General features: G+C 55.7%; 8 protein-coding genes across 8 annotated transcripts; 2 read left to right on the top strand and 6 right to left on the bottom strand.

The window, feature by feature from the left end:
• Positions 1-288: 288 nt before the first annotated feature.
• On the bottom strand, positions 289-5,500 carry BXZ73DRAFT_89389 (beta and beta-prime subunits of DNA dependent RNA-polymerase; the record flags this gene model as incomplete). The annotated part of the gene is made up of 19 exons (XM_048025255.1): positions 289-358; positions 409-596; positions 654-826; positions 879-1,113; positions 1,163-1,231; positions 1,284-1,370; positions 1,429-1,676; positions 1,732-1,839; positions 1,886-2,132; positions 2,187-2,614; positions 2,665-2,949; positions 3,010-3,588; positions 3,639-3,729; positions 3,858-4,343; positions 4,396-4,611; positions 4,661-5,026; positions 5,078-5,227; positions 5,278-5,410; positions 5,463-5,500. The coding sequence occupies 19 exons, from the start codon at positions 5,498-5,500 to the stop codon at positions 289-291; spliced, it is 4,197 nt and encodes a 1,398-aa protein (XP_047878902.1).
• A 546-nt stretch (positions 5,501-6,046) lies between these two features.
• On the top strand, positions 6,047-6,256 carry BXZ73DRAFT_45364 (uncharacterized protein; the record flags this gene model as incomplete). The annotated part of the gene is made up of 1 exon (XM_048019503.1): positions 6,047-6,256. A coding segment is annotated over one exon (210 nt), but the record flags the coding sequence as incomplete, so codon positions are not given.
• A 1,649-nt stretch (positions 6,257-7,905) lies between these two features.
• Positions 7,906-8,764, bottom strand: BXZ73DRAFT_45343 (emp24/gp25L/p24 family/GOLD-domain-containing protein; the record flags this gene model as incomplete). The annotated part of the gene is made up of 4 exons (XM_048019498.1): positions 7,906-7,935; positions 7,992-8,393; positions 8,472-8,554; positions 8,617-8,764. The coding sequence occupies 4 exons, from the start codon at positions 8,762-8,764 to the stop codon at positions 7,906-7,908; spliced, it is 663 nt and encodes a 220-aa protein (XP_047878904.1).
• Positions 8,765-8,940: 176 nt separating this feature from the next.
• Positions 8,941-10,389, top strand: BXZ73DRAFT_45222 (Brix-domain-containing protein; the record flags this gene model as incomplete). Its single annotated transcript, XM_048019469.1, has 6 exons — positions 8,941-9,093; positions 9,152-9,602; positions 9,655-9,737; positions 9,791-9,969; positions 10,033-10,288; positions 10,351-10,389. 6 exons carry the CDS (start codon positions 8,941-8,943, stop codon positions 10,387-10,389), a joined length of 1,161 nt encoding a protein of 386 aa, XP_047878905.1.
• Positions 10,390-10,618: 229 nt separating this feature from the next.
• On the bottom strand, positions 10,619-12,074 carry BXZ73DRAFT_45243 (cellobiohydrolaseI; the record flags this gene model as incomplete). Its single annotated transcript, XM_048019472.1, has 3 exons — positions 10,619-11,335; positions 11,398-11,723; positions 11,783-12,074. The coding sequence occupies 3 exons, from the start codon at positions 12,072-12,074 to the stop codon at positions 10,619-10,621; spliced, it is 1,335 nt and encodes a 444-aa protein (XP_047878906.1).
• A 1,280-nt stretch (positions 12,075-13,354) lies between these two features.
• BXZ73DRAFT_45244 (Mechanosensitive ion channel-domain-containing protein) lies at positions 13,355-15,960 on the bottom strand (the record flags this gene model as incomplete). Its single annotated transcript, XM_048019473.1, has 6 exons — positions 13,355-14,035; positions 14,092-14,394; positions 14,457-14,491; positions 14,545-15,037; positions 15,100-15,231; positions 15,415-15,960. 6 exons carry the CDS (start codon positions 15,958-15,960, stop codon positions 13,355-13,357), a joined length of 2,190 nt encoding a protein of 729 aa, XP_047878907.1.
• A 581-nt stretch (positions 15,961-16,541) lies between these two features.
• BXZ73DRAFT_100371 (metal resistance protein YCF1) lies at positions 16,542-22,475 on the bottom strand (the record flags this gene model as incomplete). The annotated part of the gene is made up of 27 exons (XM_048014558.1): positions 16,542-16,628; positions 16,685-16,742; positions 16,806-16,896; positions 16,949-17,099; positions 17,156-17,274; positions 17,326-17,470; positions 17,525-17,588; positions 17,644-17,795; positions 17,858-18,250; positions 18,303-18,435; positions 18,491-18,549; positions 18,601-19,159; positions 19,212-19,389; positions 19,440-19,498; positions 19,561-19,622; positions 19,682-19,689; positions 19,751-19,816; positions 19,873-19,952; positions 20,007-20,101; positions 20,149-20,415; positions 20,468-20,586; positions 20,642-20,675; positions 20,725-20,824; positions 20,877-21,265; positions 21,318-21,561; positions 21,617-22,164; positions 22,260-22,475. 27 exons carry the CDS (start codon positions 22,473-22,475, stop codon positions 16,542-16,544), a joined length of 4,476 nt encoding a protein of 1,491 aa, XP_047878908.1.
• A 1,145-nt stretch (positions 22,476-23,620) lies between these two features.
• Positions 23,621-25,658, bottom strand: BXZ73DRAFT_45159 (uncharacterized protein; the record flags this gene model as incomplete). Its single annotated transcript, XM_048019461.1, has 6 exons — positions 23,621-23,776; positions 23,836-23,869; positions 23,928-24,045; positions 24,099-24,198; positions 24,259-25,284; positions 25,374-25,658. The coding sequence occupies 6 exons, from the start codon at positions 25,656-25,658 to the stop codon at positions 23,621-23,623; spliced, it is 1,719 nt and encodes a 572-aa protein (XP_047878909.1).
• Between the last annotated feature and the right edge of the window lie 83 nt (positions 25,659-25,741).

The following is a 25,741-nucleotide window of genomic DNA, read 5'->3' on the forward strand; positions in this document are numbered from 1 at the left end:
ACCGGCTGCTCGCACGGTTTCGGCTACGTCGAGTTCACAGACCTAGGGGCTGCGACGAAGGCACCGAGATTGGGGGCCATGCCATCCGTGCAGTCAAGAGACGATAGCGGTGGTCGTGGTCGTGGTGCATCCGGGCAGGGCGGTGGCTTTGATATGCTCAGCGTCGTACTCTACGCCCCCGTGAAGTTCTGTATCACGCTTGTCGAGTCTCTTCTATCTCCCCGCCACTTGTATGGATACATTGCGATCATAATGATAATGATATGGTACAACAAATGCTCATGCAGTTCACAAAGCTCCTTCGAAAAGCAGTTTTCTTGGCTTGCCGATGGAAGGCGCGGGAGACACAAGGGCAGGCCTGTCGCCGACGTCAATGAGCGGCGCAGAGAAAGCATGAAAAACACACACATGGAGGTACCAGTCATTGCAGCGGGATTGCCCATGATGATGCTCTCGGACACACCAGCGATAGCGTCAGTCTTGCCATATGCAGACGCGTCGAACAGGTGGTCCGTCGTCTTTTCGAACGAGGCCAGCATGAGCACGCTGTCCTTCATCTTGGCCACGCCAAAGCGAGTGATGCCTAGAATCTCGCCCTGTACACAACCGCGTTAACACCTGAGCGACTCCCGAGCAGAAGAGGCAGCTCATACCTTGTACGACATCACATCCCCGAGCAGCATTACATGTCGCGGATCGATGCTCATACTGTGTTTCTCCATGATCAGGTGGATCTCGTTGAGAATGGTTTTCCTCGCGGCTTCGATGCCAAGCACTTGCGCTACCTCAAGGACATGATTCGAGACTGTTTCTTCCCCAATGATACCTGGAAATGGTGTCATAACCTGGTGCCCTTTCTTCACGTGCAAAAACCTCACCTTGGGCCGTCATGACCTTCTGTAGACCATAACCTTCGACAAGCAACTCATTCTCGCCTTTCTTTCCCCTAGTGTTGTCCTTGTCTATGATGTTGATGATAGCACGACGGATTGTTGGAACACCCTTCACCACTACACCTGGAAGCGCTCGCTTGAGCTCCCGAAGCCGGTAGTACTTGTCTGCGCCTTCGACGTAAACACGGAGCCTGTTCTTGCGAGGCATGACGGTGATAGCCTGTTGTACAATCAGCGATAGTGGTTGGGGAGATAAGTGGATTGTGTACCTCTTGCTTGATCTTCAACTTTTTCGCTGCTACAATACCCCACTTGATGTCATCAAGAGTGAGTTCAAGCTAGCGATCAAGTTAGATGTGCGCCTCATCGGTCAAGCCACTTCAGACGTGCCTGGAGATCCTGGATAGTCTTCATGTCGACAATGATTCCGATGTAAGTGTACTCCGGAGCCCACGCCTCCTCGAGGATCGACGCGATCTAGAACGTCCTCAGATCAGGTTAGATACCCTAGGTATGAATGGCATGAGTGACGCACATCGCCGATACATGTGCGCTCTAATCGACCCTTGACGATACGAGCGGACGCTTCGCTGTTCACGTTGACAAGTTTGCAACTGATGATAGGTGTACTAATCGATTTGGCTGCGTTGATGATCTCCTTGATGCGAGGCACTCCGAGTGTAACGTTCATGGAGGCCACACCGGCAAAATGGAAAGTCTTCAACGTCATCTGCGTACCGGGTTCGCCAATCGATTGTGCGCCGACGGCACCAACAGTGGAGCCTATCCCGAGATATTATTAGCATACACCTCACGTCAATCAAGCGAAAGGACCAACCGGGCTCGATCTTCGCCTTGACATACTTGGTCCAACAGATATCCAAGAACATTTTGAGCTGATCTTCAGTGACCTTGATGATATTGTCCACAGCGACCACGTTCGCCCCTGCATTCGAGTGAGTAGAATTCGAAGGAGCAGACTCATAACATACTCGAAGCTCCCATGGAAAGGTCGGTATCCGCATCCCACTCATCATCACGCTCCAAGGCATCGAACATGCCGCGTCGCTTGCGTATGTCCGCGAGCTTTTGAGCGATGTTCTCGGAAAGGAACTTGCGGATCGTAGCTAGATATGCCGCCGTGCATTCTGAGGTGAACTTGGGTGTCGCCAATGCGCGGTCAACGAACTCGATGATTTCGAAGGGCAAAAGCCCGCGCGCGGATCTAGCGCCAGCTGACTGCATGAGCGTCATTGGATGATATCACTCTGCAAAAAAATTCGAGATACATACGCAAGCGTGCCGCCATGCCCGGTCATAATCGACAGGCTGCGCGTCACCTTCAAGGCATGCTGGGTCCAAACCGTCGTCCCCATAACGAAATTGGACGACGCCTCCGGCGGCGTTGCGGACCGACGAGTCGTAGTGCGTGACGAGATCCTCCAAAGCCTTCATGAGCCGACGTTGCATGTAGCCAGTTTCTGCTGTCTTCACGGCAGTATCTACCAAGCCCACACGACCAGATATGGCATGGAAGAGGAATTCTGTCGGAGTTAGACCGGAGTAGAAACTGTTGCGGACGAAACCCTTGGCGGGAGGCTCCCTGGACTTCTTCGGGAAGTGAGGAAGAGATCGGTCTTGAAACCCGTCCGGTACGCGTTGGCCTGAAATGACTTGTTGCCCTACACAAGCCACCATTTGGGATACATTGATGACCGAACCTGTGGCTCGTCAGTACGTCGCAAGTTCGCTTGACCAGTAAAATACGCACCTTTTGATCCGCAGGTTGCCATGATTAACGGAGCGTTGTGCCGACTGAGCTCCTGCATGCATATCGTTCCAACATCATCTCGAACCCTGGACAGTACGCCCACGATCTCGGCCTCTAATGTCTGCTCCTGGTCGCAACCCGGCCTGTTTTCGAGAAGTCCCTTCTTCGCCTTGATGATCAACTGTTCACACGCGGCGTAGGCAGCCTCGACCATGGAATCCTTCTTTGTTGACAAGATGGGCCCTGGTATTACGTCGTTGATACCAAGCGAAAACCCGCAGTTGGCTGCAATATAGCCAGTTAATTCATGAGTGATATGCCGACAGTGATATCGTAAGGACTCGCCAAGGTACCGTGCACAGAGTTTCGCTACCCTGTTCATAGCAGCGGCGGCTTCGTGCGGTCCGTAATCCCGCATGATGACTCCAAAAACAGACTTCTTCTTTCCGCTTCCAACGGTGGCCTTGTCCATCACACCGCACATGATCTCGCTGTTCACAATGACGAGCCACCCATCGTTGGGGGAAAGATCGGAAGGGATGGGTTCACTGATGCGAGGATAGCACTGGCGCTCGGGAATATCGCGTGTTTGGCACTTCGCCTCTACGTTGACGAAGATCTTGGACTGCTTGTTGGGTCGCATCAGGACATTGAAAACCTGTTTGCCTGTCCATAACCTGACCGGTTTCCAGACTGTGGGAGGTGGGATGTCGATCTGCAAATGGGCGTCACAGAAGTAGGAGCAGATCTGAGTAAATTGACGGCGATCGAAGAATGTGTCTCGTCGTGAGAGCAGGAAGGAGGCCGTGATGAAGTCCTGGATGGCAGCAATGACTGGTTCGCCATTGCGAGGCGTCACGAGGTTGTGTTTCACGTTCATGAGCTCCAGGGCCTCTGTTCGTGCTTCCTCTGTCTGAGGGACGTCTGTCAACAGGGGTCAATCGATATGCAGGGATGGCAAATGAGCAATTTACGAAGGTTCATCTCGTCTCCATCAAAGTCGGCGTTGTACGGTCCACAAACACATTCGTTCAGTCGAAAAGATCGCCACGGGCGTACTTTTATCTAAAACGACGATGAGTCATACGAGCACATATAAGATATGACGTGACTTACGCGGTGGCACATGATTGAAAGCTGCGAAACAGATCAAACCAGTCAGTATACTTCCCCAATAACCATAGCGAGCATACCTTGTGTAGGCTTGGTTGCCGGTTGAACAGGGCGATATCACCATCAACAACATGGCGCTCGACAGTGTCACCTAGGCGCAAGCCATCCGCAATGGCAGCCTTATTCCCAAACTTGAGGTACTTCTTGAACCCATTGCTGCCGGCGGTCACGTAGTTGGCTCCAGGATGGACGTCGCATCCATTCCGCACAGCCTTCTTCAGCTTGTCAATATTGTGAGAGGTGACTCGCTCGGGGTATGTGAGGATCTTCGCGACGCGCTCCGGAACGGCAACTTCATCGATGCGTAGATTGGGGTCCGGTGAAATGACCGTGCGACCCGAAAAGTCGACCCGCTTGCCTGAGAGATTGCCTCGGAAGCGACCCTGCTTTCCCTTGAGTCGCTGGCAGAACCCACGTATAGGCTTTTGGCCCATTTGCGAAGGGACTCCTGGGAGCTCAGAGTTGATATACATCGCTACCGAAAGCTGCAGGAACTCCCACTCTTCCTATTCGATCACCCATGAGAACTACAGTCATGAAACGGAAGAGCATTCTCACCATGAATCGCGGGGTAGGAGCACCCTTGAGCAGATCGCGTTTGATAAGTGCGTTGCTCAGCACAATCTCGGTTAGCTTAACAGTGAGATCATCCTCATTTGAAGCGCCGTCCTGCGCGACTGATGGACGGATTGCAACTGGAGGGACAGAAATATACTGCCAGATGAACTGTTCAGGTCGCCCAAACTCTGGCCGCAGTCCCAGCAGTTCACAGTCCTATATACAACGTCAATGACGACGTCAAAATCGCACATGAACGATATACCTCGTTGGAGATCCGTTTGAACAGGTCGAGAACCTTCAGAGGGTTCAAATCCTCATAGATGGCCTTGCTGACATACGCGGCAAGCTCCTTCTGCGCCTCGACAGCTGGGCCGAAAGTCTGTTTCCACTTTTCCATCTCTTCTGCGGTTTTCTTCGCGCGGAAACGGTCATGGATGATCTTGAGAGCCCCTGCCTTCTTCACTGTCCCGTTGGTGGCTGAACAGTAGGGACAGTAGACTGTTTTTTTGGCCAGCGTAAGAACAGCCTTGATGAAGGTTTGCCTCTGCAAATTTTCTAGGTTCGACCTTCGAAAACGCTTGAGAAATGTTCGACGATCCGACTCCTCGAGAAGCACCCTGGCACAGGTCTGGGGCGACGTTGGGACTCTCCTTCATGCATGGAGCGGATGGCGACATACCTTGCATATGCACTGCAAGATCCCAATGGTGTGCTTGAAATAGCCTATGTGAAAGACTGGGACTACGAGTTTGATGTACGCGTAATGTCCGACACAATCCACAGACGACAGGCCGCATGTCTCGCAGAATGCACTTTTCTCCGTGGTTCCCTGTACGTCTATTGGAACACTATCCGCGTCGTGAATGGAGCATGGCTTACGAGACGACGATCCAGAACACCGTTCTTCACCGGAAGGCGATCTACTGCAGTGTAGAGGTCACGATGCGTAACCTCAAACTCAGATATCTTCACAGCGTCCTGGTTATCCAGTAGACTGAACTGAAGCTTTTTTCTGTGAGGTATGTCAGAGGTTTTCGTGCATAACGGTTCAGGGTAATGCGTACATGACTTTGGGCGCCTTGTGCGACACGGACTCCTTCATGCTGCCAATGCCTCCACTTGTCCAGACGTGTTCCTCATTCGATGCGTGGCTTGACTGAGTGGTATTTTGTGATGACACGATATACGAGGGAGTTGACAGACGAAGCAGCAGAGACAGGACGTAGTATGTTCCATGCATGGGGCAGTCAGACTCAAGGAGCAGACCTTGCACACGTGATCAGAAAAGCCCTAACCCCAGACTAGTACTAAATTCTCCACAGCACCCCACTGTAACTTACTTATTAACGGAAGCTTTGTTCAGATACCTCACCTTTTCACCCGAGGGTCGGTTGTAACAAGGGGTGGTGAACCACATGTACTCCACAGTTTCACGGATCGTCCACGTTCAAGGCCATCTCTGGGTAAGGGAACAGCAGGGTTTTTGTACGCGAAAAGGGTTGTCATCACTCAAAAGGAAGTCCCGCCGGTGCGTCCATCCTTGATGCACCCACCGTCACGCATCCCTGCAGTATTACACCAGACATTGACTGCGTCATGACCGGGTCTCATTGATACTTGATCCCTGCGCTTTCTCTCTCTCATCCCAGCCGACGCTCGAGTGCAAGTGATGCGCGCACGCTCTGAAGCCGCAGGCTTCTGCTACCAGTGTGGCTACGAGATCACACCGACGGCACGGATGAGCAACACCAACCAAGTCTACACTCAACGCGTGGCCATACGCCTGCTCGATCCGGTAGGCCGCACTCGCACTTTACTCGACCGTGCCGAGCTCACCTACATATTCGCGCAGCCATGATTCGCATTTCCCGAGTTCGGTCCTCAATATTTTAAGCTTGATCCCGCCGGCTATTCGTCGGCTTCCACACGACAACTGCAGATCGGGAGCAGCGGGAGGTCATGAACCGCCTCAAGAAACGGGCGCTGACGACGCCGCGCGCGGGGGAAAGACGCTTTTGCGTGCTGGCGTCAAAGTTGAGGTGCGCTCCCTTTCCTCCCTCCAGCACCGTTGACTGGATCCTCCACAAATGCCTGTACACTTGGTTGTGCGAGAAGCGTTCCACAGGAACAAGGAGTGCTGTAAGTTGCTCGTGTCGCGCAATATTCGATGCTCCAGCACTGCACGTGCATCACAGCTTTTGAGTCTCATCTAATCCATATGTCGCTTGGATCGATGTTGGGTACGCGCAACAGATGCCAACGGGGCAGCGTAAAACTAGTTGTTCATACCGGGCATGTGAATGCAATGCGCGTACAGCAGTCTCGCTTCGATTGATCGGGGATGATTGTAATACTGGCATGAGCATAGTTAATCCCCCTTGCTGTCGCAGCCGCTGGTGCCTCCTCCACAGCCGTAGGGCGACTCAAGACGGGAAATCTTTTCGGTCGTAACTGCAGAAAGGATGATTGTCAGTCGCTACTATCCTGATGAGCTCAGCAGTGTGAGGACACTCACTCTTGCATTCATTAGTGCCTTTGGCTTCGCACTCCACCGTATAAGTCTCGCCTCTGTTGACCCAGCATCCGCATCCTTGGTAGTGAGTGCCATACGAAGTGACTGTGCGACACCTAACGGAGAAATGTGAATTAACGGGGTCGGACTGTACCATGCACACATTGTGCACGTACATGGTGTTGTACGAGCAGTGAAGTACTGAAGAGAAGAGGGGAAAGTTCTAGCTAAAGTTGGGCCGCTCCCGAGTGCATTTATGTATCTGGTGAAACGCTCTCAGACCGTCCGGATGTGACCCAGAGTTGCGGCGGGAACTCAAGTGCCAGAGTACACCACCCCTCAAACCCCCCCGCCCAGACAAGTTTCCAGGGTCCTGGAATTTGCGTTGCCGAACACAAATCGTGTTTCCCTTCAACGCATTTGGCTAAAATTGTATGGTGGTCTGAGCAGCAGTTCAAGACCTCCGGCAAGTCTATGTGGGCCAAGGATAGCATGACCCGAGAATAAGTGGAGCTGCGACCCGCACTCTGAGCCGTGTGCTCTCATTCTAGACCCATTTATCGGACGTGGAGGGTGTGTCGAACTCTCTTAAACACCCGGAGTGATAAGAGCCAGCGCCAGCCGAGAGAGTTCGATATCATACACCCTCCACGTCCGATAAATGGGTCTAGAATGCCAATAGTACGCGGCTCAGAGCCGGGCGGTCTAGGCGCCGGCGCCACGCCCCTAGGAGGACGGTCTTTGCCCGAGGAGGAGTAGTGTCAAAGCATATTTGCGTCTAGGTCCCGCAACCACTATCTCTGGCGGACAGACTGAGCTGGGAGTGGCGATAGCACGGGCCTTCGAGAGGCGTATTCGAGAATGAGAACACAGGACGTCTGTTATTTTGCGCACTGTCTGCACCCTTGTCTGCGCCTCCTTCCTCGCATGGACACACAGCAGATGCAGATTCCAACCCAATAATATATAATCATACGAACACCGACGAGAGTGTACTAGTGCATTTTCCTCTCCTCGAAGAATTTCTATGAAGGGGAGTCGCCTGAGCATGATGTGGTCACAGAACGGTTCATGAACACACCTTGAGATGCCTCATCTGCCATATGCACGTCGCGATTAGCACGCCGATCTGTGCGACCGTGTACCACACCGTGCGTGAGTTGGTGACCTCGGAGAGGTCGCGGAACGCGGACTCGCGCTCGCGCTGGTACTGCTGCTCACGACGGATGTCCTCGAGCTTCATGTTCAGGTCGCGAAGCTTCTGGGAGAGCTCCGAGACGTGCGAGCGGTCGTGCTCCTCGTTTGTCTTGGTGGTGCCGATGACGATGTCGAGGTGGAGGCGGATGTGCGAGTTCGTGAACCAGGAGGTACCGTAGTTGGACGAAAGGCATATGGAGTGGTCGCCCGAGTCGTGCGAGGTAAACGTGAAGCGGCTGTCGGACGGCCCGCGGGTCTTCACGACATTGTGCCCCGTCTCGATCTCCTATATACGACGATACGCGACAGAGAGAGATGAGTATGCAGACTAGGACGGATGGACGGATGCGGTTATGCGACTCACGTCGACCTCAACGAGGATTCCGAGATTGGCGTTGTCCACATACTTCTGCTCTGACTCTGACCACTCCAGGGCCGTGTAGTGCCCTATCTCGCGGCGAACGCAGGTCAGCTCCGTGTCAGGTGTACTGATGCCACATAGCACGCACCTTCGACTACGGTGTCGGTCGGGAGCTCTTCAATGAAACATCGCTTCTCGTTCGTGTCGAGGTAGAAGTGAAGGGCGTTTGCGGCGGTGGCGGCGAAGAGAAGGAGGAGGCAGAGGGAAAGCACCTGCGGTCTCCGAGGAAAGGCCATGGGGGGACGTGTCGTGGTCGTCGGCGGTCGTGGCGAGGGAGAGTGGGTAGCGTGAGAACTGCTTGCCGCCCACTCTCTCTCCAGATTTTGGGACGCGCGCACTGCGTCTCCGTCCCTCGCGCATTCTCCACTCTGTCCCAAATCTTCCCTCCTCTTCGTCCGCGCGTTCGCCCAAAATGCCCGCCAGTCGGTTTGAGCCGTCGTTGATCAAAAATAAAATCAAGCGCGAGGAAATCGCGAACAAGCGCAAGAAGGAAAAACGGCAAGACAAACTCAAGCGGAGGCTCGCGCAGGCGAAGCTTGAGGTAGACGACCCACTCCTCAAAAAGGTGCGCCCATGAGTGCGGATACGTCTGCCGTGAACATGCAGCTGAGGTGTATCTGCAGAAACGCCTAGCTCAAAATGTTCCTCGCACGCTAGATAACTCTCGCGAATATGACCCTTCCTTCCTCACCGCCAACCCTACTGCACCTACCGAGCCCGAAGCCGGTCCATCCAATGCGCCATCTGAGAGCGCTGAAGCTCCAAATGCTGCTGCAGAATCAGGTGTGCAGCCAGAAGATGAAACTGCCGCCGACTTGGCTGCAGATCCCTTCGCCGCCTACTTCTCGGGTGTCCTGGACCCCAGCATTCCCCCGAAGGTCCTCATCACGACCTCGCCGAAATCGACTCGGACGACATATGACTTTTGTGACGAGATTGTGGGCGTGTTTCCTGGGGCAGAATTTATTAGGCGAAAGAAGGGCAAGGGCTTTGAGATGGGCCGCATCGCGGGTTGGGCGGCGAATCGTGGATACAGCCATCTCATAGTGGTCAACGAGGACATGAAGAAGCCCAGTAACTTGCCTCCGCTCTGTCGTCACGCGTAAAGTATTGACCTTGCGTGCAGATGCGATCACCATGGTCCACCTGCCCGATGGCCCTACCGCCTACTTCAAGCTCACATCCATTCAGCTTTCGCAAAGGATATCAGTACGTCTAGTCGACTTCACGCTATCGAACTTGTTCTCACGCAGACCCCGTAGGGACATGCACGGTCTTCCGCACATTTTCCGGAACTGGTCTTGAACGGCTTTGTGACCCGGTTAGGGCACACCGTCGGCCGTCTCTTCCAAACACTCTTCCCACCAATGCCCGAATTCCAAGGCCGTCAAGTAGTCACTCTGCACAACCAGCGAGATTTCTTGTTCTTCAGGCGTCATCGGTATGACCTATAGTTCTGCTTTTTTTTTTTTTTTCATATGCCGACTGTTGCTCTCGACCACAGCTATGCTTTCCGTTCGCCGGAGAAAGTAGCACTTCAGGAGATTGGACCGCGCTTTACTTTGAAGCTTCGCTATATGAAAAAGGGCCTCCCAGCGGTGAAAGCCCTGGGCGCCCCGGCAAAACCACTCGAGTTTGACGTAGACGACGACGAGCCGGAGCCTACAGATGCTGAGATGAAGGAGGGCGACGACTTAAGACCTGTCGAACGGAAGGAAGTACTTCCGCCTACGGAGGACGAGTATCTCTGGATGTGGAAGGTATGTCGTCGTCCACTGCGACTATCAAACGCCCTCTTCTTACATGTCAACCTGTATCGCAGCCAGAGCTCGAGACCACAAGGCGGACTTTCTTCCTGTAGATTATCCTTATACCCACTCGACATCGGTTTCATGTCATGGAATCAGACATATACAGTGCATACATGGACGACAACGTTGGCTATCGGTGCAATTCGTACATTTCCGAAGCGCCTTACAACATTACCAGCCTTTTGCGATCAGAAACGGTCACATCCTGTCCAATTCCGTTCTCTTGCCCTGAATTGGCAAGTCAGTATGCGAGGTGGCGGAAAGAACTGACCGACCCACCTAGGATGCAAAGGTCGAGCCAATGGGGCCAAACTTGATGTTGGAGAACGTCACGCTCGCGCCAGGGCTGTTGGCCTCGACGCCGGTCGGAACGCCCGACGTCGTCGCACACGGCCCGCGCGAGACCCCCGGCGTGCTCGGATCCGCGTCCGTGGGGTAGTCGCTGTCAAGCCAGAGCATGTGCGCGGCGTGGTCGTCCCAGATGCTCATCACGAGCACCATCCCGTCCGCGAACGCGTCGCCCATCGTCTTGAGCCCGCCCATCTGCGAGAACGTGTTCGTGTCCCGGAACGTGGTCTTCTGCGCGACGCAGAAGTCGTCCGTGATCGAGTCGTACGCCCCGTCCTGGACGTACAGCCGGCGGATCTCCGTCAATGCCCCGCTCGTCGTGTTGTCCGCGGTGACGAACTGCGTCACGACCGTGAACTTGGAGCGGGTGTCGACCGCGAGCCCGGGCCCGAGGAACGTCTGGTCGCCCATCCGCCACGAGTTGAAGTCGCAGCCGTCCTTGTCGCACACGCCTTCGTGGCGCTGGTCGCCGTCGCCGCACGCCGTGCCCGAGCACCGCGTCTGCTCCGAGACCGTGCACACGTGCGGCGTGAGCGCCGCGGCCTGCGAGTTGGCCTCCCAGATGTCCATCTCGTTGCAGCACGCGCCGTACGTGCCCGCGCCCGCGTTCGAGTCGTTGTCCGACGGGACCCAGCCCTCGACGTTGGCCTGCGCACGAGAGCAGCGTCAGCGGACGACCCCAACGCCTTGGAGCGGGAGCACACACGCACCTCGCCGTTGATGAACCTGATGTCGTGCGGGCATTGCGTGTCGCAGTAGCCGGTGCCGTACGCGGCCCCGGCCTTGTTCCCAGAGAAGCGCGAGAGCCCGCCGTCCTTGTCCATCTCGACGAAGTAGAGCCCGCCGTTGAGGCCGCACGGGAGGTTCGACATGTCGACGTCGAACGTGAACTCCTGGCTCTTCAGCTTGAACAGCTGGTACGTCGAGTCGTCCCCGTCGAGCAGGTACACGCGTGAGCCGATGTTGGTCGAGTACGGGCCGTGGGTCACGAACTTGAGCGTGAGCGAGTTCGAGCCCGCGGTGATCCCGTACGTGCCTGCGACCAGCCAGCGTGAGCAACAATTCGAACCGCACTGAGAAGGTGCAGACACAGACCGGAGTAGTCGGCGCCATCGAGCGCGCAGTTGGCCACGCACGTCGTGCCGTCTGGACAGAGCGCCGTGTCCCACTCGTTGCCGGTGTAGCAGTTCGTGCTGCTGTCGATATCGTGGAGCCAGCGCCAGTTCGAGTCGAGCGTGATCGACCGCCGGAGGGTGGTGCACGAGCCGCCAGCCGAGCACTCCTGCACGGTCAGCGCCGGGTGCGACTCTGTGGTGAGCTTGCCGACTTGCTGCCCGAAGGCGATGGCGAGGAAGGATAGCGAAATGAGGGCGGTGGTAGGGAACATGGTGTATGGCGTCTGAGAGGGCGACTGGAGAACCGATGTCGCTGTGGGGAGCTACGGGGCAGCATGTATACTCTCTTGGCGGAAAATACCCGGTTATTAACGTGGATCGCGACGGCGGCGGGTGTGAGCTCTGCGCCCAGATGACAAGCCCAACAATGACGGTGCACTGTTGTTCCAAGCAGGTGAGTACATTGTAGGACGTGCCAACGTACTCTTGCAACAGCCACCGAGGTGTTCCCGGGCAGCGAGAGACCGACGAGGGACCGGGTCTGCCGACGCGACGACCCACCAAGACTCGCAATCCCTCACGCCCTCAACGCCCTGATTACTCTGAAGAGCGTGAGTAACGATGGGACTGGAGCGGAGCGACTCACCAAGACCCGATTACTGCCCGCGAGAGATGGGATAGTAGGCGAGCCAATCACCCCGACGTAGGACTGGCGAACGTGGTCAGCCTGGGAAGAAGCGGCGCACATTTCATGCTCACTTTGTTGACATAGACGCGGACTTCTTGTGTCCTGCGTCATCTGAGGACCCTCGCCAGCTAGCTTCAGTCGGCGAATACCCGGTGAGTGAACACAGAGCGCAGCTATCGGACGTTTTCACTCCACCCACCAAGCCCCCGGCTCGTGGGTGCTGTCGTTATGACCTAGATATATCTAGCGACATTAGCTTGATGGAATGATTGGCGTGAGTGAATGAGGACGGCTTCCTTGTGGTTTGGTCCTCAGTTCGAACGAAAATGTTCGAATGGATCTACAAAAAACCAGGTTAGTAGGCCGGCTCGTAGTTGCAGGCGACGCACCGAGCACAGGCTGAATCCAACGAAGCCGGCATGGGGTTCAAAGCAACAGCAACGTCCTTCATTGGTGACGTATACAACCGCGCGTGCGGAGATATGCACGGCAAACTGGACGTAAAAGCGTGGTCGTGACGAGGGGCATCTAAAATATGCGTATGGCGATATGCCAGAGTAACAATCGTATTCTACTAGTACGTGTGAGCAGGGCGCAGACGGCGTGCGCAGCAGGGAGCTGCCACCAGCCGATATTGACGGAATAAGGGGAGCATTTGGGTGTAGCGATTTGCAGTACAGTGCGACAGACGCGTGGGCACGCCGTGCAGACACATGCCACAGCGGAGCATGTGTGGGAGACGAGAAGAGATGAACAGGACCATGAAAGAAGTGAACTCCACCACCAATATATATACAACCACACCACCTCTGCCTCCGCCTGCCCGAGGCGCATAGGCCGATACGAGCGTCCGGGATTGAACGCTCAGAACATATCACCACTTGGACGCAAGCTGCGCGACGGTGAGCGGCCCATTGGGCCCGCCTCGAAGAAACCTGCATTGCCGAGCGTCTCGCGGCTCATCTGAGGGGACCCCCTGCGACCCCCGCTTCCCGAGCGCGGGCTGGGCGGGACGTCGAGGAAAGGTACGCTCCCGGATCCGCCACGAGGAACAATGTAGGGTTGGAGGGGATTGGTGTACCGGATATCGAGCTCCTCGAGACAGGTCTTGAGGTTGCGCATAAAGCCGTTGCGGCGCACCCAACGTCCTCCCCAGTCCTGCCAGTTCGGGCGGTGCTCCATCGCGACGATGACGAAAATTGCGTTTTGGTACTCCATTTTGTCGATGTTGACCGCGCAGTTAGACCACTCGCGGTTGTTGGCAGCGACGTAGGCCTGGAGCTTCGTCCGAAGTTGCTCGATCAGCTCGAGAGGGGTGTCGTAGGCGATCATGAGCTCCGTTGACTCCCACATCGAGTTGGAGCGACGGAGGTTGTGCACGAGCTTCGAGCTAGAGAGGAGAGAGTTGGGTGCAACAATTTCCATTCCATCCACACGGCGGAAGGTGGTTGCAAAGAGGCCGAACTCGCGGACGACGAGAGGTTGGTCGTCAATCACAACCAGGTCTCCAACGTCGAACACGTGAGTGGAGAAGATGAAGATGAGCTAGAGGGTTGAAGAGGTCAGCCATTGCGAACAGTTCAAAGAGGGTCTGTACTGACCGACTGGAACAGCTGAGCGGCAGAATTTCCGAATATGAACGAGAAACCGACGATGATGGTGGCAAGCGGGACGAGCGATGCAATCGAGTTGGTTCGGTTGAAGATGAGCAAGGCGATGAAGATGAAGATGAGGAACACGGCCCCCAGCATGACCGCATCAAGTTTTGCAACCGCCGAACCGACATCCTTCAGACTGGCGGTGAGAGCCTTGCGTTCGCGATAGATACGGCGAACAGCCTCGCGCATTTCCTTCTTAGAAATGTCACCGTTACCATCCTTGTCAAAAAGAGCAAAGGCGGCGTGCTGTGACACGACCAAAACAACATCAGCCAGGCAGCTTGACTATATTCTTATAGAAGACTTACGGCATCCGCAGTAGTCGGGAAGTAAGGGTAAAAGTCTAAACACCCGCAGTCAGTCAACGCAGAACACGCAGCACATGTTGTCACTCACCGTCGACGATGAGGTACTTCCTCGCCGGGTGTACATCGCTCAGCGTGCTGAACAGCTTCCTTGCCAACTTCCCCGCACTCGCGAGCGATCCGAACTGGTCCTGAGTGACCTGCTCGAGCGCACCTCCGAGCTGGTCGACGATGACCGCCGCGACCATATTCCGCCTTGCCTTCTTGCTGCGGCGCTTCTGCTGTTCCTTCGCTTCCGTCGGAGACACCGCGCGCGAGCCGGAGGCGGAACCCGTCCCCTTTTCGCCGTTGCCGTTGGCCATGCCGAGCATGTCGAGGCTAGACCCGCGCGAGCGGTGGCCCTTCTTGCCGTTGTATGGTTGTTTCTTAGGCGTCGGCTGCGCATTCGAGAGCCGGTCAAGAGCGCGGAGGCCGAGCTGGTTCTCCGCGATGCGGTCCGCGAGCGCCTTCCGGTGGAAGTTGATCGCGACATAACGCAGGAAGATCTTCTCGACAAGAACGAGCATGGCAAGCGCAAATAAGGCCTAGAATTGCGGAGGAACATGCACTTAGCGGGGCAAGAAAGCATCAAGGTCATGGAACACACCTGTACAACCCGATTGACAATAGTCCAGTAAGACCCGGGCGGGTTGAGGAGGGCGCGAATGACCGAGAGCGATATCCATAGCCATGCGACATCGAGAGCGAGCTTGAGCCAGCCACGAATGGCCGCAATGAGCTGCAAATGTGCACCCGTTCAGTGATTGTTCATATACGCAAGATACAACATGGTCGATTTCCACCGCGCAGGGTGTTAAGCCAAAACATTCGACTGCGACTTCGCGCGAACCGCCGCCGAAGCAGCAGAGGGATGGAGGTAGGACGAGCGAGGACCGGAAGACCGGGGTATGAAGAAACTCACCTCGATGGTCACGCGCATACGTTCAATCTTGTAGCCGGCAACGCGAAGGATAACGAGGACGAGGTGTGGAATGGCATCGACGATGATGTAGGTTGCGATACCAGCCGCCCAGGCTATGGTGAGCCAAAGCGACCACACGTATGCATGGCTTTTGACCGGGCTGTCCGAGAAGCGGAAGGTGACGACGATGAGGGGGGTAATGAGCACGCCTGCACCGAGGATGCCGACAAGGAGGACACGGAAGAGGCGGGGGAGCTTGAGGAAGGCCTGGTAGACTCGGCGGCCGCGCTTCGCCTTGATGGAGGCGGCGATGTGTGCCGACTTCGCGTCCTCCTCCGCATCCCAGTCGAACTGGTCGGAGAGGTCGGTGACGGTGGAGTCCGAGTCGGAGGAGGTGCCGTCGACGGGCTTGGCGATCTGGTCACGGTCAACGTCGGCCTTGGGGTGATGGACGATGTCGGGGACGATGCGGTCGTTGAACGGGCGAGGGTCCTTTTGGTCAATAATGGAGAGCCCAATTTCTTGGTCAGACCGCGTTGGGGCCATAGTGGAATATTAGCGAGCGCGAAGCTCGTGGGTGCAGCGGGACGTGGGGTCGGGGCGTGGGGGCGTGAGGGTTAAAGAGCGTGAGGGGGAGGGGGGCGTGGACGTGGCAGAGAAGGCAGGGCCGAGGATTGAAGCAAGAGAGCAAACGGGGGGACCGGCGGTCGGTGGGACGCGAGGTGAATTTGATCCCGACAGACGGATTCGCGACCATTCGCGGCAACCGCTGCTCAAACGGCGCCCCCGTTTTCTTTTGTGTGTGGGTGGCTGGAACCCCGCAGCTGCCGCTGCATCCGCCCCTGTAAGAATAGACTTACTTCATGCTTGTCTGCGACAGACGCGTCTCAGCTCGCGCGGCGAGACACCAGACAAGAGAATCTGCGCGAGATCAGATCAAGATCCGCTCAAGTGCTCGACCCTGGTGATGTCACCGCCCCACCGCCTTTCGGGCCCTCGCTTGTTCCGGGTCCCGCCGCGGCCATTTTGCTCCGCAGCACAGTTGACTGCATCGAGAATTATGAGGGCTCTACATCTATTTACTCGTCTAAAGCAGCGACCCAAGACTCTTCCCAGCACACCGCACCTCACGCAAGACCCGCCTCCGCAGCCAGCGAATAGAATGCGCTGTCCTTGTTCGCCAACAGCGCCTTTGGCGTGTCGAACTCGATCACCTACGCAGGCGCTTCAGTCGTCGCGCCCAGAGGACGAAAAGGCACACTCCACTCACCTTCCCTGCATCGAGCACGAGCACACGGTCTGACTCCAAGATCGTGTTCACCCGGTGCCTGCACGCAAAGACGCACTTCCTGTTAAAAACATTCCCACCGCCAGATAAACTCGCCACATACGCAATGGTGAGCATGGTGACTTTGGCGAACTGCGGGCCCCGGATGATCTCTTGAATGGCCATGTCCGTGTCGAGATCCACCGCAGACGTCGCTGTGGCAAGCTCAGTTCAACCGCAAGCACCACCGGGGCCGAGGCCACTCACCCTCATCGAGAACCAGGATCCTCGACTTGCGTAGGAGCGCCCGCGCAAAGCAGAGCAGCTGCCTCTGGCCCGAAGAAAGCGAAGAGCCGCCTTCCCTGACAGGCGCGTCGAGGCCGCCGTCGAGAGTCTCCACAAAGGCCTTCAAGTGGGTCTAAATAGCACAATTAAATCAACCTCGTGGTGCGGAGTTCACACAAGCTGTCATACCTGCTCCAAGGCCACCCAGATGTCGTGGTCTGTGGAGGCACCCATGGGGTCGATGTTGTCACGGATCGTTCCTTCGAACAGATCAGGGCTTTGGGGTACGATTGATATCGCAGAGCGAACTGTACATAGCTCAGAGCCGAAGACACAAGACAGGATATAATGGTACTCACGGTCATGTAATCCGACGTTGGTGATGTCCACACCGTCTATACAGATGGTCCCCTCTGACGGTTCCAGAATGCGGAACAACGAAAGGAGCGTCGTTGATTTGCCAGACCCTGTCCGGCCAACGATACCGATTTTTTCGTGCGGGTTCTGTATTGAGCGTGAGCAAAACCTCTCTCGGCATGCCACGCAATGAAGACGTACAACAGTGATGTCTAGGTTCTTGAGTACCAAGTCGAGCTCGGGTCGGTAACGAGTGGAGTAGTTACTGCGATAAGTCTTAGTCTCGCCACACTACACGACGATCATTCGGACGAACGTACCGGAACTCAACCTTGCCCTCAGCCGGCCACTGCTCCGGAACGACATCGGCGACTTCCCAGGGCGCTTCTGGCTCGAGCTCAATGTAGTGCAGGATACGCTCCACACTGACGATGTTCTGCTCAACCTCGCTGGCAGACCGCACCAGCCAGTTCTACGCCACATCAACCCCCGTCAGCGACCTCATACAGCGACTCCTGATGATAATGCACTCACCAAAGATCCGGTTGTGCTTAACGCGTACGAGAGCACGAAGCCCACCAACCCTGCGTCCACCCCAGTCGTCACCAACGCCACGATCGAGAGCAGGGCGGTAATGAAGATGATCGTCGCGCCCACGAACTCGAGTCGCACCGCCAGCCACCGATTGACGGCAATAGAGGGAAGATAGCAAATCTGGTTGCGGTCGACGCGGCGCTCGTTATTCGCGACGAAGAGCTGCTGTTGGTTGAAGGCGCGAATCGTCGACAGACCGCTCAGGGATTCGGAGAACCAGGCGAATATGGGTGAACGAGATACGGCATCGAGACGCTTGAGTTCGCGCGACGTGGAGAGGTAGTACACCATAACGCGCATGTAGAACCACGTTAGCGCAGGAACGGAGATCAGCTAATGAGGAGAAGATCAGCGAGAGCACACACGAAAGTATGATGTAACGTACGAAGAGAGGGAAGCTGTAGCCAATGACGATGACGATAGTTCCGGTCACAGCGAGAGTGCGGACAGTGTTCTGAACGACCCGCGCGAGGACCATGTCGATGACATAAGTGTCGCGAGAGAACAAGTTGAGAATGCTACGGATACAATTAGTCCACAGCGGCGATGTATAACACGAATCCACAAACGTACCGTCCAGTTGGCGTGGTCTCGAAGAACGACAGAGGTGCGTGCATGACCGAACTCAGCATCTACGAAACCCAGTCAGAGCTGCCGGCATCAATATGGACGAGTACACTCACCGAATCATGCAAACGCTTTGAGCTCCTCACGGAGCAAAGGACCCAAATCAAGATGCCAGACAGCGCACTCATCAGCGTCGAAATGAGAGAGAACACCCCGTAGCCCCAAAGATAGACACCCGCGCCGTCGTTGTCGCCGGCGTCGTTATTGTGATTACCCCATTGCCTGAGCGCGTTGTTACCCAAGAGGCCGAAGATCTGCTGCAGAATCGCAGACACGATGAAGAGCATGAACCCGGCACGCGATGCGGCCTCGATGTACTTGACATACACTTCACGCTTCACGCGACCTTGCTCCGTGTGCTCCTTGTTCGCGCCGTCGGACGAAGACGTTGAGTCTTCCACGGTCTGAAGGGTAGAGCGACCGTAGGACTTGCGACGAACTAGGGCTTTGCTAACAGTGTCAAGCTTCTCTTCAACGTCTTCTTGGCCGTCACCGACAGCAGTGTTGTTGCTACTGTCGCCGTTCGAGGAACCGGGTGACTCCGCACGGTCAGTGGTGAAAGGAGTTGATACACCAGAAGCAGACAATGAGGTGGAGGGGCCTCCATGTCCCTTGCTGAAGACGGATCGTCAGTAACACGGCAAATCTAGATCCCCATGATACGCACATGAGCTTGTGGATTTCAGTGCCCTTGTCAGACATAAGCTGGCTGTAAGTACCGCTCTCGAGAATGATACCACGGCGGATGTAGAGGACTTGATCGAAATGCTTCAAGAAGTGGATGCTGTTCGTGACCACAATCCGCGCCTTGGTTCCAAGGAGACCGTTCGGCCCGACGACGTTCTCTACAATCCGAATTATGACAAATTTTCACCTCGAAGCCTCGGCTACTCACCAAAGACATGCTTGGCAACGTGCGAATCGAGGGCTGCAAGTACATCGTCGAGGATCACACTGCACGATAGAGAAAGTCGCCATGAGAGTCTCGACAAGACTGCCAATTGATGCAAACTCACAGATCAGCTCGAGCATACACAGCACGCGCGAGCGCAACGCGGGCCCGCTGACCACCGCTGAGCTACGTTCCGAATTGTACGCTTAGTGGTGTTCTGGTGCAAGGGGTCATTTGATGCTCACCGTGATGCCTGTGTTCGGGGATCGGTCAGATTTACTCAGCCGCAGACCCGCAGTCTGATGACAACACACCTTTTCCCCCGACTTCGGTCATGTCTCCATTGGCCATGAGTGCCAAATCAGGTCGCAGTGCGCATGCTGAAATCTGAGAGTAAGCGGGACGTGGTAGGAAAAGCGTCTGGAAGAAAGCATACCGTCTAATACTAAATTGTAGAATACTTCATCATATTTGTGGGAGAATAAGATATTCTCTTTAATGGTTGCGCTCATGATCCTAAATGCAATACCATGAACACTGTTGACAGAAGTGCAAGGAACTAATGCTCACCAAGGGTTTTGAGGGGCATATGAGATCGTCCCGAACAGTTGAACATCTCCCTCGGAGCGACGCATCTCTCCGATGATAGCCGACAGCAAGCTCGTCTGGAAGGTGATCAGCTCCTGTGTATAGCGAACTGCGAGAAGCTTACCTTGCCGGCACCGACACGTCCAAGAACGCCAACGAGCTCGCCTTTCTTTACGGTAAGGTTGATATCCTCCAGAGTTGGGGTCACAGCGTTCTTGTTCCACGAGAACTCGCCCTTGTTGACAGAGACAACGACGTCACCAAACTCAAGCGGAGCGGTCTGCGCCTTCACAGCGCGTACGTCCTCTTGCAGTTCATCTGCAGCGAAGAAGTCCGATAGACGCTTGATCGAAACCACAGCCTCGATCATGTTGCTGGTGACCGTGCTGAACTAAACCAGAACTGTCAGCAATTGAATGCTCGAACGATCCAGGGGAACTCACCATGACAAGCGGGAACTGCAGGAGCATGTACAACGAGATGGCTGGGAAAATCTTGTCCGACGTCAAAGGCTCATCCGAAGTGTACGCGGCTACAACAAAGGAGCTGAAGGCGACGACAACTGCGGTCAAGGTTAGCATCGTTGACAAGCACCCACAGTTCCACCATTGACGTACGAGGAACTCCGATCCACATCGACATGTTCACCGACTAGATTACGTGTCAGTCACGCTCGCGTTTATCCATTCAGAGCGCCCACATTGTAGATACCGATCTTGCGTAACATCTTGAGCTCTTGGTCGTTACGAACGTTGGAGATCCACCGCATGAAGGCGTTCTCCCACGCATACAGCTTGATACTGGATGGAAAGTCAGTTTGCCGTTAAGAAGTTCCTCGCAAACTCCACGAACCTGCGGATATTGTTCAACAGCTCCGACATGAGTCGAGTCCGCTTGTCGCGGTTCTTCATCTGCTTCTCTTGGAGATTCTTGAGGATACGAGCTATGAACGTGTTCAAAGGGATCGACACGATCATGACAACGACTCCGACGAATGCCGGAAGCCCCATGATGTTGTACAAGGAGATGAAAGCGAGCGTGATCTGGAACGGTCCGGAGATCGCGATGAGCCCGTACGTGCAGAAATCCTGCAGACGCGCAGCATCCACTGACATGAGGTTGACAATGTCCCCAGATGCGCTGCTGCGGCCGTCGTTGGACAGCACCAGAGCCTTCTTGTAGATGGCCGTGATCAGCCCAGAGCGCACCCGCATGCCGGTCTCGAAACAGTGTTGGAAGTACTGCAACCAAATTGAGCATTCATGCGTGTTTCCAGGACCGGACTGCACATACCTGGTGCAGAATGACAGTCTGGATCATCGAGGCCACGAACATGATAGCCGCGACCGCGAAGCCTTCGATGGCGGTGGGTCCTCCGCCAGTGTACCTTGTCGACTGGTATTCCGCGATATACGCCAAAAGCCAACGTAGGAGCTGGGGCTGCAGGAACGCAAGTGCGTCCTGGAAGAGTTTGAGGAACAATGCGAAGGCATACGGTCCACCGTACGACGTAAACAGCGCGATCGTCAGAGACGAGCTGAAGCGCAGATGAGAACAGCCACAAAATGAATGGGTGAGCGCGAACTACGTACTGCTTGTGCATGGCCTTCGTGAGCTTCTCCCCCAGAACCGCCGATTCATCCTGAGGCACCAAGGCGGGCAGGTCCTTCTCCGTGATGTAGTCCTTCGCACCTTTCTGCATGAGAGCATTCATCCAGCCGAAACCCCACTTGCTGAAGATGTTGGCCGTGAGAAGCGGGCTTTCGACATGACCGTGAATGAGCTCTTCCGGGCCATCCTCTGGCGTGAATTCGGGACCGAAGCATTCAACAATCCACGCGACGAGTCCCAGCCCAGTGATGGCTCCGCGCGCGGCCACGAGATGGATATTGGCGTCATAAGAGACGGTGAGCGCAGTGCGTGTCCAAACCGCGAAAGCGAGAGCGTATGTCGGCCAGAAGAGCAAGAGAATGGAGGAGGACGTCCGCGCGCGGTAGTGGTTGAGATACGCGAGCACCGGCGCGATGAGGAGTGTCGCGATTTCGAGGACGTATGACGGAAGGAACGTGACAGGCGACTTGGTGACGAAACGGAGGGTGAGGTTCGCACAGCCGACCGCGAACGCAAGGAACAGAAGCAGCTTGACACGACCGAGACCAAAAGAAGTCAGGACTGGGTCTCCTCGGGGACGTTCCGCATCACAGCGTGGAATTGAACAATAGACTATGAACTCACCAGCTTCGCGCGTGCAGCCCACACGCTTTTTCTTGACCGTTTATGCGCCTCTGCGCGCATCTGAACCACACATGCTGCGAGAGCGCAAACGACAAAGACGGCGTGAAGGGACGTGAAGATGGCGCCCTCCTCGAAGCAGAGCGTGAGGTCGAATGGTCGGAAGGCGGAGACGGGGCCCCAGCCCTCAGATCCGCTGTTGCAGCGGAGATGGGCCATGGGGGCGGGAGTGGGAGAGGATGGCGACAGACGGACGACGGATGGCGCACCGTCGCTTTACTATGAGGCTTTTCTTCGGGCGGTCTTCCTTTAACGGTGACTAATAGGAAGTATCAAAACAAGCGACCGGATTACAAACGTCATAGGCGGCCCGACTCGGAGACGGCTTATGAATCTCACTTTTACACTTGTTGCAGTGTTCTCGAACGTTTGAATCTGCATCTCCTCCAAACTCACTGCATTTACATGATCTAGGTCGCATCACGGCTTAACCGAGCCCGCTCACAACGAAGACTGACTCCGAATTGGCGAAAACACTAGGCCCACTTGATACTCCGAGGACTCGGGCCAGCCGTTTAACGGCCGAAGCCGATATGCCACGCAACCCCGACGGGGGGTTCAAGTCCTTTGAACGACACACTAAGCTACAATTCCAAATCGGTTCCCGACCTCAAGCCCGACCTCATCGGAGTGTTAACCCGGTCCTTCGAAGTGCACACACGATGCGAACATGGTTTAACTCCGATCAATACAAGTTGTGTATATGTACTACGCTTGCGGCCAAATACCGGGGGCGGCTCGTTGTCGACAAAAGTCGGGTCGCAGATAAGCCATCCGGATCCATTGCAAAGCGCTCTCAGTGAGCACTGAGCATTACATGGTACGCTGGTTGTCGAACCTCCGAGACCATCGCTTGTACATACATGCCTGTATCCTCGCCTCGAAATGCGGGAGGCATCGAGACTACTACACCCGCAGCGTTGAGCTCAGCTAGACGAGCCTCAGGACCGTGCACGATAAGTACCACAGAACCAATAGAGTATTATAATACTATCAGCGTCAATGGGCGCTGGCTTTACGAATCTACGATGTTATGTGGACAGCCATTCGCTTCCTTGAATCTTGAAGAGACGTTGGACCCAGATTGTGTTCATCCAACAGGAAGAGCCAATGCACTGACAGTCGTACACGAAGATGGTGGCAAACGACCTTCGTTTACAACCATACGCAGTATGTGTGGAGAGGAGGCAGATATGCTTTGAGGCGATAGTATGTTGCTACATGATAGTGACGTATAATCTACTAAGCATCGCAGGACGTGTATGAGCAACGCGACGACCGAATAAATATCGAAGGACTCGAAGCTAGCTCGGAACCAGCTCAGCCGAGGCAGCCCTATCCGCTGCAGGCTTTCGCTTGTGAATGTTGCTATGTCGCGCGAGCTGATCGGGTCGTGCGAAAGACTTGTTACAGCTAGGATCCGCGCACGTATACGGCTTCGCGCCTGTGTGGGTTCGAAGCTATCGCAACAAGACGTGAGGAATGACTCGAGAGAAGCGAGGGCTGACGAAGAGCTTACATGCTTCGACAGGTTGGATGACTCGGAGAAGGCGCTGATATCGACGCAAAATTAGCCATGATCAGATGTGCGACTACGCAGAAGCGCCGCACCGGTCACAGTAAGAACACTTGAACGGCTTGCTGCCGTTGTGAGTCCTCTTGTGGATGGTCAGTGCGCCGGCAATTGCGAACGCCTTGCCGCAACCTGGAAAATCGCATGAATACGGCTCTGGGGCAGACAATGAGTTTTGGAGAGGATCAGGGGAGCTCAGAGGCACCCACTCTCTTGCGTATGCCGGCGCATATGCTGGGCCAGAGTCGCCGCCTCTGAGAAGTTTTGCTGGCAGACGTTGCATTGGAACGGTCGATGGCCGGTATGACTCTGAAGGAGACGAGATTGGCATCCGGTAAGCGCGACACAACACAACCAAAGAATACGCACCTGCATATGCCTCGATATTTTCTGCTTGCTCGCAAACCCGTGGTCGCCATTGCGCGAACAGCCTTCCCAATGGCAGTCGTAATGGGCCCGGCCGCCACCAACGTGCACCGCAGCGATATGGTCCGTGAGGTCCTCGCACGTCACGAAGTTTTGCCCACAGTCCTTCCACCGGCATGGATGTGACGCCGACGACGCACAGTCGTGCTCGGGGGAAGGCGACAGAGGCGCGGTGCCGAGGGTCGACTTCAGCGTGCTCGACGACGGACTGTGCGCGGAGATGGGAGAGGGGGTTGCGCTCGGCTCCAGTACCCCGTGCGTGAACAAGTCTTCGATGGGACAGAGCTGCCGCTTCGAGATGCCGAGGTGGTCGCGCATGAGGTGATTGGAAAGCGCCTCGACCAGAGCAAGCTCGTCGCCGTTCGACGGGCCCGGCGCAGGCTGACCGTTGGGGAAAAGATTACAATCGCCCCACATGCACGACGGGCCATCGAAGAATGGGTGATTACATCCTTGGTGGCCGTCTAAGCAGGAGCCGAACACCGATTCCCCATTCGCTGGCGAGGTGCTCGATGTCTGTGAGGACAACGGCGCTGATGGGGCGCTTCGCAAGTGTTCGAGGTTGACATGCCCGACGAGCTCCGACATCGAGCGAAAGACGGCGTTACATCCCGCCCATTTGCACGCTTCCTGGTGAGGGGGGGTGTCAAGGCTGACGGGAGGCGGCAAGCCCGTAAAATTGGGGGAGGATATACCCTGCGACAGGTGAGGTTGGGTAAATTGGGAGGGAGAAGGATCAACGACCTGGGTCGGAACCAACTGTGGTGTTGATGAGGTCGAGTCCAACGGCGGGAAAGTGGAGACGTTGGGGAAATGCTGAACCCGCTGCATTTGCGGATGTAAGGCGCCAGCGAAGTAAGAGTTGAAGTTGGAGCCAGGCAAGAGGAAATCCGATCGCCCGATCTCGGAGGGGTCGGGGCAGCAGTCGGCGGGGTGGCACGAGTAGTCTGTGCAGCACTGGCTATTTAACTGACAACGATTGAATTAGAATTGGCATGGACGCGTGTGGAGAGTCGCCAAGCCCACGGGGCGGATGGAAGAAACGGGGAGGTACTCACGAAGCTGTCAATGATAGCGGCGCACTCGAGGTCTCCGGAGCACTCCTTCCCGCACGGCAAGTCTTCGATAAACTGGTCGCATGCATCCTCACACACGTACTTGCTGTGATGCGCGTCGTTGCAGGCGATGACGACACACTGGTCGGTGCATTGGGAGGTGAGCTCGGAGGATATGGTGCAAGCGTCTTCGCATTTCTGAGCACACTCATGGCATCCTTGAAGGCCCTCGGCGGTGGCAAAGCCACATGCTTCTTTGTCGTCGCAGACATTTTGTGGCGGATGCATGGCCTTGGACGATCCCGCGTGGGGCGCGTAGTGTGTGCTCCGTATGGCGGAAAGGTGTTCGTAGGGCGCGATCGCAGTGGAGG

Source organism: Epithele typhae, assembly GCF_022376455.1.
Source record: "Epithele typhae strain CBS 203.58 chromosome Unknown BXZ73scaffold_17, whole genome shotgun sequence".
NCBI classification, from domain to species: domain Eukaryota; kingdom Fungi; phylum Basidiomycota; class Agaricomycetes; order Polyporales; family Epitheliaceae; genus Epithele; species Epithele typhae.